The 21,418-nt window shown below is 51.2% G+C and overlaps 4 protein-coding genes across 4 annotated transcripts; all 4 read left to right on the forward strand.

Annotated features, from left to right (window-relative positions):
* Positions 1-1,695: 1,695 nt before the first annotated feature.
* On the forward strand, positions 1,696-2,084 carry PG985_005692 (uncharacterized protein; the record flags this gene model as incomplete). The annotated part of the gene is made up of 4 exons (XM_066825461.1): positions 1,696-1,772; positions 1,834-1,845; positions 1,903-1,923; positions 1,976-2,084. The coding sequence occupies 4 exons, from the start codon at positions 1,696-1,698 to the stop codon at positions 2,082-2,084; spliced, it is 219 nt and encodes a 72-aa protein (XP_066688621.1).
* Positions 2,085-5,760: 3,676 nt separating this feature from the next.
* Positions 5,761-15,649, forward strand: PG985_005693 (uncharacterized protein; the record flags this gene model as incomplete). The annotated part of the gene is given in 7 exon segments (XM_066825462.1): positions 5,761-8,020; positions 8,035-9,089; positions 9,153-9,252; positions 9,302-9,476; positions 9,534-11,685; positions 11,716-13,117; positions 13,221-15,649. 7 exon segments carry the CDS (start codon positions 5,761-5,763, stop codon positions 15,647-15,649), a joined length of 9,573 nt encoding a protein of 3,190 aa, XP_066688622.1.
* Positions 15,650-17,013: 1,364 nt separating this feature from the next.
* On the forward strand, positions 17,014-17,466 carry PG985_005694 (uncharacterized protein; the record flags this gene model as incomplete). The annotated part of the gene is made up of 1 exon (XM_066825463.1): positions 17,014-17,466. One exon carries the CDS (start codon positions 17,014-17,016, stop codon positions 17,464-17,466), a length of 453 nt encoding a protein of 150 aa, XP_066688623.1.
* An 823-nt stretch (positions 17,467-18,289) lies between these two features.
* PG985_005695 (uncharacterized protein) lies at positions 18,290-20,561 on the forward strand (the record flags this gene model as incomplete). The annotated part of the gene is made up of 7 exons (XM_066825464.1): positions 18,290-18,839; positions 18,899-19,022; positions 19,071-19,128; positions 19,180-19,222; positions 19,274-19,706; positions 19,770-20,180; positions 20,225-20,561. Coding segments are annotated over 7 exons (1,956 nt in total), but the record flags the coding sequence as incomplete, so codon positions are not given.
* Between the last annotated feature and the right edge of the window lie 857 nt (positions 20,562-21,418).

The following is a 21,418-nucleotide window of genomic DNA, read 5'->3' on the forward strand; positions in this document are numbered from 1 at the left end:
TCCCTTCTTCCACTCCCACAACGCCATCACTGCACAGAATAAGGTCCGCACAGAGGTCACTCCTGTCTTCGACAAGCTCAAGCTGGCGTGTTCGAGGGGGCTGGGTTACCCCTCTTCCTACCGAATGTGGTGCGATTTCCAATGGTGTGTTAGCACTTATGTCGCGCTAGCAGAGATTACGCTTACTTGGGGAAGGGTTTGGGAAGTTGGTTCGCGAAATCAAGGATAGGACGTGCAACAATCAATAGGTCGCTGGTGACGTCCGGCCTTGCCCAGGGTGCTTTACCAGGGTACGGCAGATGTGCTCTAGGAGTGCTGACGAGACGCGGTGCATCGGAACTTTTCGAGACGTAGGCGCATTGCAGAAGTTCAATTGGATATTTTGCCTACTTACCTGTGTCTTTGCTCGTGATTCGGCGCTTCTGGGGTCGAGAGGTGTAGTCCTCTTGGTCTGCATTCGCTTGCACTGGTGTTCTAAGGGCTAGACCTTGTTGCTTGGTTGTCCCTTGGACACTGGATCCGCCTTGCATGCGTCACCAGGGCGTGCCAGTCACATACTTGGACTATGAGCGGGGAAGCTCTCCGCAACCTTGGCATCCATTGGAACCCTTGGGATGCGCATGAACGATCCCACATTGAATGCTCCCACATTGGGTGCGATCAGGTGAACATAATTTCATGCGGCAGGAAAGGTCAGTAGCTGGCGATAGTAGCCGGGGTAGATGCTGCGCAACAGTTGTAGGTCAATCCGATGCCCACCCGGTTACTTGTTTCGCAAGAGGGAGTTCCATGTGGTGCCCATCAAGCTAGCTGGTTAGATGGACTTCACTCCTGCGCCGCAAGTCGCCTACGTCGTAGGGCCAGCCCAACTAGGAGATTAGGTGTTTTTCTGCCGAGAATCTCACCGATCGATGGTTAAAACTCGTTCCTTGACCCGAACGTTGAACCGTAACCTCCCACCCGGCTTTGGCCGCCAGCCATCACGCAGGACTGCTACTCAGGAGAAAGCTGCCATAAAAATGGTGAAAGCCTAACCGATTCTGCCGGATGATCCTCCCTTGTTCTATACTTAGGGATAGAATAGTTAGTTTAGCCAAGCATGCCCTCCTGCCCCCGGGAGGCTTGGAGTGACAAACAAACAAACAAACAAACACAGGACCGCTACTCAAGATATGAGTTCAAGCATGCTCGGCATGCCGAATCGGTAGGGCAATCACGTCCTTGGAACATAGATTTGCTCGATTTGGGGAACGGCCGCAGAGGTGGTATGTAGTCTAGCAGTTACTCTACGACTTGCGCCCCCTTCTATACACTTGTTGCCACAATATTTATAGGTATAAAAGCCCACATAGGGGTTCAGCGAACTGCTACGTACAATCATTGACTCTACGCAATCCTAAGACCATCGATACTCTCCCGATCGTTTCACATCCGCACAGCGATTCCATTCGAGGCAGCGACATGTTTTCCTCTTCGTACGAGATGTCGAATCAGCCTGGGCTACTGCCGCTTTGGGGAGCTGCGGTACACACCACTACGCCAGGTCACACCTTCCCTCCAACTCATGCTCCACCACATGCGGGTTTCCACCCAAACCAAGGCATACTCGGATCGAGTCTGCCGTCCGCGTGAGCTCTTCGCCCGTTTTGAGCCGATCAAGTACATTAACGCTAGTCCAGAGCAGGCCAGCTGGAGATGCTGGAATGCAAACTTGAGGTGCTGAACCGAAAGTTAGATGACATTTTGTCAGAGCTTAGGAGCCATACTGGAGAGTAAGTGGACTTAAACTCACGATTCCACAAGAAGCAGCGACAACGACTGACAGCTAACTAGGATAGAACACTTGTAAGTTTTCTGGACTTGTTGATATTGGTGAACGGGTCTGACGTTGGGCTTCGGCAGCAAGAAAACATACCAGGAACTGTAAATCATGAGCGCGTAGGCCTAGGGAAACAGAAGTCTGACCGGCATCTAGAGTCCAACAGCAGACACGCAGGTTCATGGGCTACCTATCGCAAATGAAGATGATGATCCTCGAAGTTATCGCACCGGGCGGCGCACACGACGACTCAGACGAGGTGTAACAATAAAGTATACTACAAGGACTAGGTTAATACGGTGTTACCATTTAGCTTTGCTAGAGACGGCTGTGTGCTGGTGATTTAGGGATTGGGCTCAGGATAGATATCATGCCTATTCAAATTGATGGGCCTAGCCTGTTTGTTGGCCGAGTTCGTAGCCTTTTTTTACTGCATCTTGTGTACGGTGTACCTGTGTCCTCACTTGTCGAGTTACCGAGTGCTCCGATATTGACTGCTGAAAGAAATCCTGAAGACGCTGATGCTGGGTCTGGCACACCCACCTAGCTGCGGCAGCCTGGGGCGTCATACCGTGTAGTGCTGCCGGTGAATTATTAGGCCGCATCGGTAGGCAAGAGTTGGGTAGGCGATAGCAACCTGGCGGCATTCCGGTTGCCTCCTTTGCATGACTCGTCCCGAGTCTTGTTCTCTCCCGACCGTAGGTAACCAACCAACAGCAGAGGCGCATGATTCATTGCGCCAAGCGCAAGCCGGAATGCTGCCACGCCGAGCCTAGCCGGAACAATAGTGGCATTCTGCTGAACGCGAAATTGCGGTCCATGTAGTCGGAACCCAATCAGCGGCCATCACGGTCATGCCTGCGTCCAGTGACGGTCAATCATCGTGCTGCGGGGTATGGCACTGCACGGGAAGAGAAAACCAACGAAGAGACTTCGAGCGTCACCGCCCCGTACTCGATTGTTCATCGTCCGGGCTGTCATTGTTGTTATTTCGCTACAATGTTGGAGGCAAGAGAATGGAAGTCGCATTAGAGTTACCTGGACTACTCGGGCCGGCTTCTGCTCTGACCGACCCATTTGGGTGTGGAGCGACTGGTCTTACTGCAGGGCTCTCGTATGGGTCGCGACAAGTCTCACTAGCGAGCAATGGCCGGGGTAAATGGAGCACACAGAAGCCCCATCGTACTTATTGCCACTAGTCAATCAATGCAGGCGCTCGGATACTTTAGGAAACAAATCGCAAGAAGTCGGCCATCATGGCGCATTCGTTGGGAAGTAGAAGGAGCCTACGAACATCGGAGCCAGTCTCCGCCATTCCGTCCAGCCAGCCATTTGTCCACTTGCCGTAACTACGCCAGAACAGCCGAGAAAACTGTTAGGAGTTATGCGACGTCTTCGTCGGGCGCTGCCAGTAGGCCAAAGCCGACCGCCGGTTGGTATTGGGAGCAATTGCGTGGGTGGGCCCAAATGCTAAATTGGAACTCTTCCGTGGCTCGCAGAGCCTCCTGCGCTGGTCCTGTTGCATGGATAGCCGGGCCATGGTAGTCGCTGGCCTTGCGCCCTCAGATCGAATCCTCCGCGTAGTATTATAGGCAATCCCCACTGCCTGCGTCTTGGAGGTCCAAACGCCGATAGCGTGCTTCCTGGCCATGCACGACCAGGTACGTTTACTATGTGACGGCCGTTCCGTTGTGGCCTCCGTTGTGGCCTCGAAATGGTGGCAGTCGCGCCTCGAGGTTGTAGGGATTGCGGCCGGATACTGTTGGGGAATTCGAGTCACGAGGTCGGCGTTGAGCGCATCGTGCGACGGCGGGCATATTCGTTGACTGGTAATGTGACGGTGGAGTAGTCTAATGATGGAATACGAGCGAGGGGGTATCAGACAAGGAGCGTAAAGTAGTTATGCGTAGTGGCAGCAAGAGGAGATGGGAAGCGAAGGAGGGGGGGAGAAGAGAGAGGCGGAAGGAGGGGAAGTGGAAGGAGAGGGAGAGAGAGAACGAGGGGAAGTGGAAGGAGAGTGAGAGGGAGAGAACGAGAGGGAGCGAGAGGGAAGCAAGGGAGAAAAAGAGGAAAGAGAGGGAGGGACAAACATGGCCCAGGAGGTGAAGAGGGGGGCATAGATGCAGGAATAGACCTGGAGCCGTGACACTCGCAGAAGGGACCAGAAAACACTCCCCGAGAGGTGCATAGCCAGCTTTGGAGGAGAGTCACTCATGTCGCCGGTTGTGCCGTAGCGGTGGCTGGGATGGCAGTGGACGTCTGTAGAGGAGCCGAATTGCCAGACGGAAGATGTACGAGTCCGATCCAGAAGAAATACGAGCGTTCGTTCTGCTTCTCAGGCCTTGAAGGGGGAAGTGGTGCATCGATGCTACCCTTCTGTCTCCGCCGTTCCTTTCGGACCGGAACAGGAGACTAAGCCCTCTGCTCGAAACCTCTTTACACTCCTGTAAGCGTCCACTAGCTTTCCTGGGGCCCTTCGGCTGCATACAGAACTCTCTTATGACCATTTGCGGTTTACTGCCAAGCCAGCGAAGACAGATGGGGCTGATGGCTATTGAGTAACGCCATTGCCCCTTTCTACCTATATATCTGGACTGGATACTTTGCATTCTTGACTGACTGTGGCGTCTGCTCATTTGCGATACAGTAAAGTTGCGCGGCGACTACTACGTCTCTTATGCCCATTCCAGCGAGTAGCTTCGTCAAACTTTAAGCTGGGACTGATTGTGCTAGTGGAACTTCATAAAGTGTACGAGAGGCCCCGGCGCTTGTTCGGGCTGGGCGCCTAACTGCATACTTGTAAAAGGCTGTTCACTTGGAACAACCCCGACTTGTCAGGCCTCCCGCATCGAACCCCGCTGATTAGATGCCGAAACGAACGTCAGTCATTGATCTAACCGCCAGCCACCTCAACATTATGCAGGTTACCGGTACCTCAAAACATTTCTTCCAATCACTCGTCGTTTGGAAAGTAATAACTGATAGCCACTTTGCTTTTCTCTACCGCAGTTAAAGGTTTGTTGAGACTTGAAATTACCTCCGACTCCCAAGTTGGACATTCGGAGTTTCGCACACAGCGGGATGGTACAACTCTTGTGCCTGGTGGAAGCAGTATTGGCTGCAAAAAACTGTATCGAGCGTTCGGGGCACTTGGCGGCCCGGATTCGCAGCCGAGTGGAGGAAGTTCCCAACTGCACGCATCGCCGACAGTGTCTTTCAGGCGGCTGTTGGCGATGCACCCACTAGGCGGGAAACGCTGGAAACGTTCAGCCAAGGGAACATGCCCTTAGATGCATGTAAAGTCATTAAACATGAAACATTTCTCCAGGTACTCTTTGGGGTACGCCCAATGCACTGAACGTATACAACTTCAGAAGCCTATCGTGATTGTTTAGGTAATCCCCACACCGGCAGTAATGTAGATATACTGGCGGTGATGGTGATTTCCACCCCTTATGTTTCGGCGGGTGGTAACACAACTGAATGCAACTCTTTCCTTATTTTCAGCTCAAACCAATCAACGAACTTCATAGAATGTTGCAACAAGGATGAGGCAATAGCTGGCGGTGCATGCCTTTTTGGAAGCCTGTTTATGAGCCAGCACACAATTTGATTGGTCCACGTTGTGCATTTGGACAGGTAAGGCAGCTACACTCGCACCAACTGATACAGGCGGGCATCTGCAAGCCAGTCGTTGGCTGCCGACGAGGCCTACCACTTTCGTACGATGCCAATTCCGTTTACGCTGTTGATAAAGTAGTTGGTTCAGTCCATTCCAGTGAAGGTTCTTGCCCATCTTCCAATCGGCCCACCCTCACATCTTCCCACCTTCCGTATCACGCCAAATCCTTGCCGTCTAAATTTCCTTCCGTCTGATTTTTGTGGCTTTGGCCCATTCTTTCTATCAATTACTGTTCCAACCTTTCTTCTAGCTGGTCACCATGAACGAAGACAAGGCGAGGAGCGTGCAACTGCGGCTTCTTGGGTCACTCTTCAACCATGTGGCCTTCCCCATACAACTGCCACAACGCGAGGACACCAACATCCCACAGCTCGAGGCCGCTCTTGTGGATCGTCTGATCATCTCAACGCGTCAAATGCAAATCGCAGAGCAGAATGAATTCATACGCGCCATCTGGCATAATATCCGCCGCACGCTGCAGACGGCAACAAAAGTCACCAATCCGGCCGGGCGACTGGAGCGATCCCGGCTTCAATCGCAGCTACGTCAGTTCGCTACGGATGATGGCGAGTTCCTGATCCTTCATGTCGCAGCTCAGAACGCTGCTATTCTGATTCGCAAATACAATGAACAATCGGTTGTTTTTGAGATGTTCGAGGCATCGGCCAAGCGAGAGGATGTGCTTGCTTCCAAAGGCGCACTTCAATGGGACTTTCCAGGCATTGCCATTCAAATCCCCAAGGCGCTGCTGCTGAATGAGGCATTCCTTGATCAAATCGGACTTTTCCTCGAACAGGCATCCATCGAGTCTACCAAGAACTTCGAGTTTGCAACCAAGGCAGGAACAGCAGTATGGGAGAACCGCGAGACTCGTGATCCCTCCGTCATCACTTCTCTTCTTGCCGCTATCCTGGAGGCCAACGGCACTCGAATAGCACCAAAGCTCCTACGAAAGCGAGTTCGTGATGATGTTTGCTGGCAAAATGCTGAGGTCCCATTCCGTCGGCTGCCTTACTGGCTAGTCTTGAAAGTGGCCTTGGAAAGATATCTAACCATGGCCCTCGGTGAAGAACTTGGAAGGTTACACTACAAGTTGATGATCGCAACTCTGATGGAACATGTCCTTAAAGAGTGCAGTGATGCAGTGAGCTACGAGAGCCAGTCATTTCTCGTCAAAAAACTCTCCCGACGCATGTTTAAACTGGAGGGTGACATAGCAGGAGCTCCGCCAGAGGTTCAAGGGCGGGCTAGCTCGACCCTGAGAGTTGTGTCGGCCCGGATTCTCAACACGACCCGAGCAGCAACGCGCCAGATCGGTCTCGTCTGGCACAGTGAGAAGTCCGGCTGGGCCAAGCTCATCCTACCCGTTCCACGAAAGGCTCATCCCTTCCAAGATCTCGTGATGCGCATGCATTGCAGCCACCAACACCTGCGGGAAGCGTGCCGCAAGATTTCCACCACAAACACCACGCGACTAGAACGATTGCAAAACGTTGACGCGTCGTGCAAGCCCATCGAGTCTATGACTAAGCTTTACTTCATCCTGTTTCAGAGCGAAAATGAGATGGGTCAATCATATGACCTTCTTGATTTATCAATACTCATCAAGGACCATATCAGAAAGGCTCGCGGTCTTTACGACGACAATACGGAACAGAAATCGATGATGCTGCTGAGTGTAATGCAAGCATGGATGGAGCTAGACAAAGCGGCTTGCCTCCAGTATCCGTTATTGAGAGATTACCGTCCTCTCTTCTCCTTTCGTATCCTCGAAGTCCTACATATCCCTATGGCCGACGATATGAAACGCGCCCGAAGAATTGAGCTTTATCTTCAGCAACGGACTCAGATGAGCAGTCTAATGACTGTATTCGATGATCCGGTGAAAGGGTGTTTTGCTGAAAGATTCTATGAGGAGTCGCCTGAGCTCCAAGATTTGTTGTCTGCCATTGAGATCAAAGCCGAAAAGGAACGCCAAGACAAAACCAAGGAGTGGGAGGCCAAGACGGAGGAGTACCATAGATTATCTCGAGAGATTGACGAGACATCTTGTGTTTACATCCAAGGCATTTATGGCAACCGTACGATACACTGTCACCATTGCAGCAAGTGTGATAAAACCAGGGACAGACAACATCTAAGAATTCGTTCGTTCGAAGAACCACTGCCAGCGGTGGAAGTGATGAAGAGGGCCGTGGTCTTCGAACTGGCTTGTCCGAAACCCTTTGCGGCATACAGGGATACGACTTGGGCCATCGCGGTCCAATTAGGTGTCGAAAGTCTGGGATCAAGTGTTGAGCCCAGAATTGAGCTTAGGGATTACAGCGAGCTTGAGCCATATCACACCTCGACCGGGAGTGTGTCGCTTGCATCGACATCGAAATCTTTTCTCCGCACCCACTACGCGACCCATCGATTTCCAGTAGACCAAAGCCAGATATTTCAACCAAATGCGTTGTCATTTGGCTACTACGACCGCACTTCCAAATGCTGGCCAGGACGAAAACGGCTCAACCCAAGTTTTGCACACCAGTGCCGCCTGTTACTCCCCAAAAATCGACATACGCTTCCCTCATGGAGTTGCCGAGCTTTGAAGCTGGCAGGGAAGGCCCCTCATCCTACGAGATCGTGGCAAGCCAGTCTTCTTGCCCGCCAGGAATCAACATTCACGAATACATGGCGTTCCAGTCTTTAACATCCGGGAAGGCTAGAAGGTGGGTTACACTTTTGACGGAGCTGGCATCCTCCAATCTGAACTTCTCGACCGAGCCAGTCGTATCGTTGGTCGGCCACATAACATCGCAACTTGGGCCTTGGTGTGAGAATGGAGCTAACGACTGTTGGCCTCATGGCACTCTGCATTCCATTTTCTCAGACGCCTCTTTTTGCGATGGTCTTTTGACACAGCTTCAACTTAAGCTAGAATCCATCGTCTCGAACTGGAGAGAAACAAATTTGATGGAAATCATACTCACAATCGCGCTTCGATTGATCACCCTGACGCAAAGCCTATCCAGTCACTTGTCTCTCCGGGATAAACAGATAGCGCCCTTTCGTATTCTTGACAGGATACGGGAGGTGACAACGATGTGGGTTCGGAAATTGAGAGCAGAGACACAGCAAGCATCAGACTCCAAGTCAGCAAAGAATTGCCAGTTCTACCTCATGTTAGCCGCCCTGCTCTGCAAACGCGCCTGTTCGAAGTTGCTGGAGGTCGAGCAGCCGTCTGATTTGGTCACAACAGCCTTTATTGAAGCCTGCATTGTCCTCCATGACAATATGCCAGAGAACTTCCAGGAGCTTCCCAAATCGGCCCGAGGATACGTTGTCAGAGACTTGAGATTGATGCATGGTATTCGGGATAAATTGCGAGACCTATTAACCTCAGACCATGGCCATAACCTTGCTCAGTCCCTCCACACTACTTGGCCCGCGTCGGAAACCAAGAAGGTCATTGAGTTCTCCGACGATGGGGACGATTGGGTGTCGATCCGCCTTCAAGATATCGAAGGGGATCAGGAGGACTTTCAGTTAGTCAACTACAACTTTGTCCATGGATCTTTACTGGTGGATAGCCAACCACTAGGGGTAAGCTACGATTTACCACGAGTGAATTTCTACGACCGCGTCACCTGCTAATGCAGGTTCCAGAGATTATCCATCGACGAAAAAAGCTCCGCGATTCTGACCTATCTATTTGGAAACCAAAGTCTTATGAAGTTTCCATCGATGAAACCGGGGATGTCCTACAGTGAGTGCTGCCAACCAATTCGCAACTTGACTAACCTATTCTCCCACAGCACTCTGCGTTCAAATCGATGGATGGCAGACTCATATAGGTTACCACGGTGGATCAACAATCATCCGAATCACCAAACAGGGTGTGGTCCTGCAATACATCCCACGTGAGGTTTTTCAACAGGGTAGCAGCTTTGACCTTCCAGCATCACTACTGGATGACTGTATCCATTGGTTGTAAGTTTCCGTCACGGATAGCCCAACGCATCTTCCCGGCTAACTCGTCCCTTATAGGAACGTGAAATCTGGCAAATTGGAAGTACGGCCATGTACCAGTCCTTGGTCTCACCAAGATCGCAACTGGATTCTCGATATGAAGGACTGGACGTGCAGCCGAATGACCCCACCAACTAGAAGATTTCCCCAAGGCGCCAAAGAAACCTTGGTAGATCCATATTCTGATCTATTTGGTCGCGTCACTCGCATTTTTCACAAGTTCGAGCTGCGAAGGCACCTCACCGTCTATCAGCCTGAGAATTTCCCCATCACCGTCGACCTGAAGAGAATGAACATGCGATTTTATGTCAACAAGGATCAAAGATTGCAATCCAACCAACTTCGAATTGAGATCGATACAAATCAGGATGCTGGTACCTGGTACGGTTTTGACAGCAAGCTTGTCTGCAGAGATACTCAAGACCCGGCCCAACGATCGATCATCATACCATTGGGAGATCTGGAGATTTCAAAGCGGGGATGCCACGTCCATGTCTTCGTGAAACCAATCGTCACACCGAATGTGCATTACTTGAAGTACTCAATAAACGACACGTTGGGACGACTTGAATGCGCTTGTGAGCCAACTATGATATACAAAAAGGCCGAAGTTCACGCGTTCACCTCATGCAGTTTTCAAGCGGACCCTCTCACAGGCAGAACTGGTACAGAAGAGGCACTGGACCTCCTGGCCTCGGGTACCAGTCAACCTTGGACTTCAATTGGTACAACTCCCCTGTCGATTCTGCAATCTCTGGCGAAATTATCGCCCAGGCGCGAGTGGTACCCCGAAGACAAAAGGACGATGAAACGTGAGCATTGGGATGCACGGCATCCAGTGTTGAACCAACATGAGGCTTTCCGACCACTAGTGGAAATTATACTCCAAAAGTCGGCAAATTTAGCAGTCTTTGGGTCTGTCAATACCACGGCAGTAACCAAACCTGTGTCGGATGACCCTCACTTAGCAAAGCGATCTTTAATTCGTCGGCATCTTCACGAAAGATCGATTGAATCACTCCCACAGCTGAGAGATGTGGAGGATCTGAGATATAGATCTCGTGGTACTCCAAGTGATACTAGCATCAAATACAATAACGTCTACGGAATAGTGGAACTAGTGAGGGCAAGACGTCCTACGATGGCCACTGTGCAGGATCTTCCTGGAGCCTTCGCACAACGCGCTTCCATACACGGCTATTCGGAAGAATCGAAACATCTTACTCTTAGCGAACGGCTTGAAATAGATGTGTGCAAATTTTGGGGGCCCTTGGTCAATCAAGTACGACGATCAAGATGCGAGTACGAGGTGATATTCCTCTTGGCTACTATTTCGTTCCGAGTCAACGCACCTATGGCACTGTTACGCACAATCGCTGCATTCTTCCTTTACCAAGAGTTACGATCTCTCGACTACCCCTTGGCCTTGGAGTACAAGCACTTTAACCCGGGCCAGAGACCTACAGTTGAGAGTATATTGCGATTGATTGAGCCATTCCGGGTGTCTGGTCCAGCAGATCTACCTCTGATGGAGTTTGCCAGTGCAAAGGCAAAGAAAAAGCTTTTCCAAGCTCGGGCTTCCCATAAGGAAAAAGCGGACCAAAAATGCACAGGGTTTGCTGAGCACCTTATCCGACAATGGCCATGTCAAAAACCTATACTCGCAGGACTCAAAGAGTCAAGTCTGTTGGACACACAGGCGGCTCTTTTGGCAGTACTTCCTGATTGGCGGAGATTACACGACAACCATGTTTTCGTGCAGCACCTTGAAAGCGTGCAGAAGCTGTTGAGCGTCAGATTTTCAGACGCTGCCATTTCGAGGCGATGTTTCGTGGTAAACGACGATGTGTTCAGTAGGCCGCCTGGGCGATACGTCATACCGCGACTCGGTAAAGATTTGATGAAGACAGCTGCATATGGTCCTTCTGTTCATGCTGATAGTGTTGTCCAATCTGTCTTGTGCTTAACAAGAAAGAATGCCAAACATATTCCAGCTGTCGCGCAGCGAGACTTAGCCATCAGAAAGGAATTGGAAGATATTATCCGACGCATCGATATCCCCGGATCAGTCATTTCGGCAGCCTATGCAAAAGACCTTCGGGGCAGTATCAAGGCTTTGAGATCTCATAGGGAGACAGAAGCTACTATGGATATTCGAGCCCTACCAGGAGTGAGTGATATTAAAAGCTGTATCAGCCAGCGATTCCATGCTATCGATGTCATGCTACGCCAACCAAATCGGTTGGTGACAGCAGCGCAGATCCAATGGCTTACAAGCGGTCGACTTTGGCCGATTGTGACGCTAATCACTCTCCTCGAGCAGTTGCGCTCAAGTTCGAAGGTGACATTCGGAACTGGGTTGAAAGAAAGTATTGTCAATATGGGACTATCAATAACTGCCTTACAACGTGGCAAACGTATTGAGAAGTATTATCGGGCCAAGCAGGATTCTCTTGTTGAAGAGGAAGCGAAGAACTTTGGACACTCGAACTGGTCCCCGTATGAGCACACCGACTGGCTCCTACTCGAGATTGAGTCAGAGATCTTGATCCGAGAAACGCAAGTCGATGTTGCTCGAGCGATTGCCACCCCAAAGGCTGGGAACAGTGTTTTGCAAATGAACATGGGCCAAGGAAAGACATCCTGTGTGATTCCAATGGTTGCGACAATGCTTGCAGATACGAAAAATCTGGTGCGAGTGATTGTACCCAAGGCTCTCCTCCACCAAACCGCCCAACTTCTGTCGACCAGTGTTGGCGGTCTGCTTGGTCGGCAAGTCCGCCATATCCCATTTTCACGCAGAACATCGACAAAAGAAGACGTCATCAAGCTATACCGCTCGCTGCACCGCGAAATTCAGAGGCAGAGTGGTATAATGTTGTGCGTCCCTGAACACAACCTCTCATTTATGTTGAGTGGGCAGCAGCGGTTGCTGGACCAGAGGGTTCCAGAGGCAACTGTTATGCTGAGAACACAAGAACGGTTGAATATAACCTCACGAGATATAATGGACGAGAGCGATCACATTCTCGCGGTGAAGACGCAGCTTATATATCCTTCTGGCAGCCTTTGTTCAGTCGACGGCCACCCGACCCGGTGGTTGATAATAGAAGCTGTTCTTGCTTTGGTGGACATGCACCTTTACACTCTCGCCAATAATTTCAACCATTCCGTACAGGTTGTTAGACGACCGCAAGGTGGCTTTCCTCTGCGAATTTACCTGCTACGATGGGACGTTGAGGAAGAGCTGATTCGCCGCCTGACCAGCGACATTCTCCAAGGGCGAATGAGTATCTTGCCTGTGGAGTTGCTCGGGCCGGAGGACAGACTTGCAATCCGAGAATTCCTCTCGGGCGGCAAGATGCGGCCACAATCAGTTGACCGCGTTAACAAACTTTGTCCCGATCAGATCCATATCCGACAAACAGTCTACCTTCTCAGAGGATTGCTCTGTCAACGAATATTGTTCTCGACGCTAAGGAAGCGATGGAACGTTGAATATGGACTCCATCCGGCCAGAGATCCTATTGCAGTTCCATACCTTGCTAAAGGCGTACCAAGTGAACAGTCCGAGTACGGCCATTGTGATGTCGCGATATTACGTGAGTGGTTCATGGAAGTCCGCTCTTTCATAAACTTCCCAAGGCGGGCCCTGTATTCACCCGATGATGCAATGTTGTACTGACCTCATGATCTACCCTACAGTTACATGTTTGTCCTTTTACCACGGCGGACTGACCCAGGACCAGACCCGCGAAGCCATCGAGCAAGTGCTCAAGTCAGACGACCCAGCCAGCTTGTACGAGAAATGGATTGATGAAACGTTGCCCGAATGCCTGCGAGATTGGCAGAGTTTGAATGTCGACGACCCCCAACAGCTAACCCAGATATGGTCCTGCGTTCGCTACCGTGTTGCCGTCATAGATTACTACCTCAACACATTTGTGTTCCCCCGACATGCCAAACAGTTCAAGGTCAAGATCCAAAGCAATGGATGGGATCTTCCGCTCACAGCTTCCCGTTCAGGTGTAGGAGAGAGCGTACGATTCAAGGGCACGACTGGATTTTCAGGCACGAACGATAACAAGACCCTTCTCCCGTTAAACATCAAACAGGAAGATCTGGAACCACTCTCTCACACCAATGCGGAAGTCCTGACCTACCTTTTGCAACCAAGATCTAGAAAGTACTTCATGATCGCAGATCGGAACGGAAATCGCCTGCCAGAGGTCGAATTCCTGCGAATGCTGAGCAGGCACCGGTACCGAATCCTTATCGACGCTGGTGCTAGCATCCTAGAAATGGACAACTACACATTGGCAATTACGTGGCTTCAAGTCGACAATTTTGCCAGCGCTGCACTTTTTTTTGAAGGTGACAAGCCAATGATCGTCTCCAAGCAGGGCGCCAAGACACCACTACTTGCAACGCCGTATGTCGACAACCTTGATGAGGTCCTTGTTTACTTGGACGAAGTCCATACGCGCGGAACGGATCTCAAATTTGGTCCTGACGCTCGCGGCGCCGTCACTCTTGGACTTTCGCAAACCAAAGACAAAACGGTTCAAGCTGCCATGAGACTACGCCAGCTTGGCACGACTCAGCTGGTAACCTTTTACGCTCCACCCGAGGTTGACCGAAGTATCCGCGATATATGCAGGAAGAAGGACTACGAGCGGATCCAATCACCCGATGTATTACAGTGGCTTATGAACAATACGTGTGATGGCATCGAACTATTGCAACCATTGTACTACGCGCAGGGGACAGATTATTGTCGCCGTATACAGGCTGAGCTAGATTATCCCCGTTTCGTGAGCGACGATGATGAACGAAACGCGTATGTCTCTGCCATCAAGCAGAACGAACGCCAAACGCTGCAGCACCTGTACGGGCCACAGAAGAAGGGGAAATTAACTGTCGCGGAGATACGAGGAAAATCACGACTGGCACCATACATGAGAGAGCTGGAAGCCCGCCGGAAAGGGTTCCAGGATACGGGTGCTGCAGTACACGCTTCGGCTTTGCAGGAGGTAGAGCAAGAAAGGGAGACCGAATATGAGATTGAACTTGTCCGACAAGTAAAAAGACTACCGTCATATTCACCCTACCAGTTTCCAGGACTTTATCGAGACTTGGAAATCTTTGCCAGAACGGGCCGTATGCCGGGAGGCTCTGATTGGTTTGTGCCCATGTTCCGTGCCCTCTCTCGGACTGGGCTTGGAAGGAAATATCGGGTGCGTCGGCATCACGTCGGGTTTCCACTTTACCTATCAGGCGAGTTCGAAAAGACAGTAAAGGTTGTCGTGGAGTCCTATAGCGACCAGTTCATGAGGCCCGTTCAGTGGGTTCTCTACTCGCCATCGCCTCCCACAGCTGCCGTGGTCACGCCCGAAGAGGCCGAGAACCTTATACCCATGCTGAGGGGTGCAGAGGCCGCCACATACCTGCTCACATATGCTGCGCCAGTTACAAGACGCATGGCTTGCTTCAACTCGCTCAGGTTCTTCAGCATCCCGTCATTACCCGAGAGCTGGAAAGCGCCCACTGAACTGGTAGTAGAGCTTGGACTGTTTGCCGGTAGATTATACTTTGATTGGGATGAGTATTCAGCCGTTTGCAGAACCATGGGAATCGACGAAAGCATGGCCACGACGGAGGATTTCGACGTCATGACTGAGCAGGAGACGACATCTATAGCAGAGAGCTCGACTGATACGTCGATCCCAGCTGTAGATGAATCTGTCGAGGCAAAGCCTAGTCGAAATGGTCACAAAGAGCAAGAACCGAGTGGTTTCACTTCGAAGCCGTTTACATTCACGCGAGAGTGGCTATCAGTACGTCGACGAGGCCAGGACATCGCCCACAGCCCCATGGGCTTCATCGCCAGCGGGAAGCCCCTTCACGCCGACCTGCCATTCTTTCGACGTCCTAGAGAGGAAGTTGGCGTGACTACGGCATCATTTGCGCCCGTGCCTGCCGCCGTGCTAGTCCCAGATGGTGCTCCTATCCCTGCTGGCCGTGACGAAGAGATGGATGTGGGAATCTATGATGCGGAAGCTGAATTGCGGGATGATGAATCCCATGAAGACATCGAGTACGATGAGGAGGACAAGTATCAAGATAAGGACTGATATTGTCGTGACCGGCGCCTACAACTTCCTATAGAACTGCTATATCATTGTATGTTTAATATGACGGATTAGGATTGATGGAGAAATGGGGGTCGTGGAAGAGCTAGTACTATAGCAGAAAGCGTGGCTAATTTTGGCGGAGCATAGGAGCAGGTAAAGCAGGCGAAGCGCATAGAGGGCCATGCAGATCTAGATATTCCCTTTACACAGACACATCCTGCGTTTTCGTTACTTTTAGGAGAGCGAGATACAATAGATTCATCAATGGAACAGTTTAGAAGATTCATTGCAGAAGAGCCTTGGGAAGTTGTCACACATATCCGTCTTCTTTTGGCCACACCCTGATCTTCATACTTTGGTCTCAGTGTAGCCAACGAGGTTCCTGTGCGCCGGCGTGCTTTAGGCTCCAAGGTCACCTGCCTCCCTGCGCCGGAACAGTACAAGCGGAGCGGGGGAACATCAGGCTCTGTTTCCATTTGAAATCGGCGCACTTCGGGAAGGTTCAATAAGAGACTACGGTCGGGCGGACCAGAATGGTAGTTGGGCCTCCCAGTATCCTTTCTGCATACTACTCGGTGGGAATTGGAGAGGCCTGAAAGTGCTTCGTGTGAGCCCCTTAAACCGCGTTTTTCACCGAACAACAATAGCCTCGATGCAATGGTCCCAGTCACAACAGTCAGACTTCGATACAGGCAGTACTAATGGCGTTCCGCCGTGGGAGCTTTGCGTTGTATTGGGCGCATTGGACGAGCGTGCGGGGAGAGTTCTAGGGCTGGTAGAGAAGCCCACCGAGCTGAAAGACCAGTACAGTACATAGCGGCTGTTATTTTTATATATAAGCTGCATATCTTATTAATTCCTACCTAACCTGGGCTGTGGTCCTGTAGTTTCCGCAATGGCTGTATGCTCCCACAAACTCTCTATCCCTACATTATCTACATTATCATCTACCACATCAATAACAACACAGATATACCCTGTTTCACCCGCACCATCCCAAATATCTTCAACTCCGGATGAAGCTGTCACGATTAGGCCCACAGTCGTCGTCACTACAAGAGGCCCTGATGTTACATCAACAAAGGAGGTGGTGGTCTACCCACAGCAACCGGAGCGGAACCATGCTGTATTCGTCGTTTTCAAATACTCGGTGGAAGACCCTTCTCGAAGCCATGTGATCAAACGGTCTTGGGTGGTCTTTGAACAAGACCGTGTTTCTTCAGGCCAGAATTACAGCCAGATTTGTTCATGGGACCCGGCAGCAAGTATCGAGGCTAATGAATTCAGTCTTGATGATGTGCCATGGCCACCTGATATCGATATTGGAGAACATGATTTAGGGGGGCTGCATGGTTGTCAGTATCATGGGAGTAACGCGGCTCATGTTCCTGCCAAACCAGGTCGTCTTCATCCAGTTCCACCCCGTCACCTACATCGTCAAGCTCAACATCGAGATGGCCATGGCGAACATGATTCGGAAACTGGCGAGGACGATGAATAACGAGCCCGAGAGCGGGTCTGGGGGCACCCACCGCTATGGTTACGGCGCCGAGAGCTTCGGGCTCGGGCGCGGGCGCGGGCACAACCAGGACCACGAGCTGCAGACCTACACGCGCACCATTGACAACAAGGGGCCCCGGCTGGCGTCCGACGCCGCCTCGGACGACAGCGCTTTCGTCAGTGGCATCCAGAAGACGACGCACTACAATGTCACCGTCGACGACGCGCCCAATGCCGCCCGCAAGCTACCGCCGGTGCAGCGCTCCGAGGACGAGATCTCGCTCGCCAACCACGCCGGCCGCCCTTATGCGGTCTAGGCGGAGGATTACCGGAGTACGCAGCTAGTTATTATCCCAGCCAGCTTGATAGGAGAACATCTTTGCGGTAGGTCCCGTAAATACTCGATGTCCACAACTAGTGGGGGTAGAGTTGGTTAACTGGTTAGGAAGACCACGTACCAGCGAAATTAACCGGAAGAGTCCGTCGTAGCTGAGAAAGCCATGATATGAACGAACGAATGATGTTGCGGAGACTCGAAGTGATTACCATGTTCTCGGTTGATAGAGCTCTTGGTAAGAGGAAGTTTGATACAAGCTGGAAAGTGGATGTGTGGGTGAATATGCTGGCGTTTTATCTTCACCGACAGCACCCGATTGGATGAGTTGCTATTCTAGAATTCTCATGTTTTACGTAGTTTATTCCACATTCTAGGCAGACTTTTCTATTTTGGAAGAATGCAATCCGCAGCCACCGTGCTTGCCTTCAAAGATGTGTCAAGCTACAGGCTGTGCGGAACTCCAGCCGCGTGCATGATCCCTATCTGTAATGCAATGATGTGAAATGCAATAGGTGGTTATGATTACATCAATGCGTGTTACTGTTATGAAGGGCGAAAAACTTCCCACCATGATGGTAGTAAATGTAGCTTGTTGAAAGAGTTGCACGGTAATCTGGTACAATTGCACTCCTCAGTGGGCTCGATGGCATGCGTCTTTGAGCGATTAGCGTAGGCTTTTCCACCAAAAACCTACTCTAATCGCCCAGGCTGGTCAATTGCTGCAAACTTGGAGAGACAGCAATGGCCAGATCGCTTCGGTCCAAAAGCTACTGGACGCAGCTAAAAACCCTCTTACCAGTTCGTCTATCCAAAATCCATCCGCATGTGTTACGACGGGGTTTGCAATACAGGGCACTGTACAGGACGCGATTCATGTCCAGGGGCATCCCGCACCCTTGCGCACCTTTAGGTCACAGGCGTCGACACTTTTTTCACCTTGTTCCCATACCGCCTCTTCTATCGGCTCCCCTTGGCGCCAAGCTTCGCTCTGGCTGCCTTCGCCCGAACTTACCAGCCGGTTCGTGGATCGATTTTTCAGTAGCACCGCGAACATATTCCACGTCTTCTCCCAGGAACAGATGGTCCAAAGCTGCAAGGCTGCTTTCCTACCCTCAAAAGGCAATAGTCTGGACCACAAGGCCACCGTCTGCTGTTTGATGATTGTAGCTGCCGTTGGTGCCCAGTATGACAATGAGGTAGTTGATGTGGAAGCACAACACATATTCTACGACATCGCTCGACATCATCTCGAGGCCGTCATCCAGCTGCGGCCTGTCGACGTCATGAAAACTTATGCGTTACTTTGTATGTATAATATCATACATAAGACAACTGTGGCTGTTGCATACCTTGGTAAGTCAACTCATTCCTAGAGCCTTTCGGTGAAGACGATTTTCTGAACGTATACCCAGAGACGGGTATTGAGACATACGAAAGGTTTAGACTACATTACAAGGGGTCCTCATATCCAGGAGCTACAGAAGCTCCATTGGTTGAATGTCGCAAGGCATGGCGTACCCTAGTATTCTTATCGAGGTAATGCGCGTCGAATTTCGTAATGGGTGCATTACTGACAGCATTCAGTTGGCTATCTGCCTCTCTAGGCAATATACCGGACGAAAGACTGCTAATAGAGAGTCAGGTATGTGGTTCGGCTTGAAGGAAATTTGTACTGGGACTGATCGACCTAAAGCTCTCAGACCTTGAAATCAACACATCTGCCAGCACCACAGAAAGTAGGCCGCACTCTCCCCACGGTAAGATCTACCAATACTAACGCTACACAGCTATTCCGAATGAAATGGCAAAGATAGCCCTGTTAAAGGCGAAAGTCATGCGGATGCACCTAGTATCCAAGGAGCTCGCTCCAGGCTCCCTACTCTCTATTATGGAGGACCTCCAGACTTGGTATAGTAAGCTGCCGCGGCAGATGCGGCTTGTGGATGTCATGCGTTCGGAACAAGACCGGAGTATCCGGGTCTCTGGCTGCCATGTTCACTTGCTACATCTTGGTAGCATAATGTTGGGCTACCGCCGCGTCGCCGCCGAAATAAACCAATCTTTTACACGAGAATCACGTCATACTGCTTTCTCGGAACAACACATGAGCGTACTTCAGGGCCATTGCGAGCGGGCTGTGGTCGCGGCTGCGACATCTGCGAGGATAATGGATTGGCTTCTCAAAGACAACAATGTCTCGAAGCGCTGCTGGCTTATTGTGTAAGCTTACATCCTTTCTTCGTGTTTGGTAGTTCCAGTCTGTATTAACATACATTGCTGCAGCTTCCAAGCATACACGTCATGTGTAATTCTGTTACACTATGTCGCACAGAAACAGGCCCACGCATTCGTAGGTCGTCAATGGGAAAAAGAGCTTACGGAAGCCGCGCATTGCTTGCACGTGCTCAAGTTTTGCGGTAGCCTCGATGTGGCTGCAGCCGAATTCCACAAGCAACTGGCCTCGATTTACTCGCAGCTTGAAAAATGGCGAACCGATCCAGAAGCTACGATAGGCGACACGGAGAATCTGTCAACGGCGGAGCAGTCCCTGCCAAACTTCCATAGCAGCTACCTTCTGACCACCCCGCATAGCGCGGATTCGGACCGCGCTTTGCTCAGTGCCGTCCTGCTTGAAATGCTGCATGGTCCCTTCAGCAAGCGCCCGACCTACAATATGGTTGGGAGGCAGGATACGTGAGCACCCGGGGCCCCCTGTCATAGGCCATGGATCTGTACAGTGGCATTCGGCGATGCCCTCAGCCAACAAGCCCACTGACGCGCGCAGGCCCAGTAGAGCGAGTAGAGATGGGTCCACGTCCAGTGGCGTACACTGCTCAAGTCGGTGCCGAAACCGAGCAGGTATGTGAGAACTTCGGGCTGCGACAACTCCCGGCTAGAAAAAACCCGGTTCGAGAGCTGGCGGAAGAACGACAGCGTCTCCTCATGCATCCCACCTGCCGGCCCGCTCACCCGCCCTTGCTGCTGGTCGATCAGCGTGAGGAGCTCGGACGCGATCGCCAGCCGCTTCCACATCGGCGCGCTAAGCTTCGTAGCGTTACAGGTGTACCACATTAACGGCAGCCCCATCGACCGTGTTAGGATAAGGGTGATGTCGTGGTTGTGGCTGAACCCGACCGCCATACTCTGGTTGTACCTGTTCACCATCGGGTGATTTCTTGGCGGAGGATAAGAGCAGGTAAAACATACGAAGCGCATAGAGGGCCATGCAGGTCTGGATATACCTTTCACCACAGACACATCCTGCGTTTTCGTTACTTCTAGGAGAGCGAGATAATATAAATTCCTCAATGGAACAGCTTAGAAAATTCATCGCAGAAGAGCCTTGGGAAGTTGTCACCCATATCTGTCGTGTTTTGGCGACTCCGACTGCAATTGAACTAGAAGCCAGACCTGCATGGCCCTCTATGCGCTTCGTATGTTTTACCTGCTCTTATCCTCCGCCAAAATTGGCGACGCTGTCTGCTGGAGTACTAGCTCTTCCACGACCCCCACCGACTTCTGGAGCAGGACAAGTGCTTTATGTAGGTTTGCAAGTAGCCTGTAGAGATGTCCAACATCGGAGGACGATCGCTCCTCTGGGGGGGATCTCGACGTGCTGGACTCACCCTCGTCACCGGTCGAGGGGCTGTGCTGCTCTGATATAGCGAAACTGCTATCGTTTGAGGCCGAGTCATCGATAAAGTCCTTGAGACTGCCTGGGCTGTCTAGCACATCACTGGAGAAATTACTGTTGGTTCCTACATCAATTAGTTAATGGAAAGCCATCTTTTGCTTAACCATCGACTTACCTATGTCGTCGTCTTCCGCTTCCGAATCATCAAGGAATGTGTTGCAGTGAGCTGACATTGCCGTAGCTGTCCTTATAGATATGATGTCTATATATGCCAATTTCGTTTGCAAAGATGTTTTGG

This window comes from Apiospora marii (assembly GCF_038362585.1).
Source record: "Apiospora marii strain CBS 49790 chromosome Unknown utg000003l_segment0_segment0, whole genome shotgun sequence".
NCBI classification, from domain to species: domain Eukaryota; kingdom Fungi; phylum Ascomycota; class Sordariomycetes; order Amphisphaeriales; family Apiosporaceae; genus Apiospora; species Apiospora marii.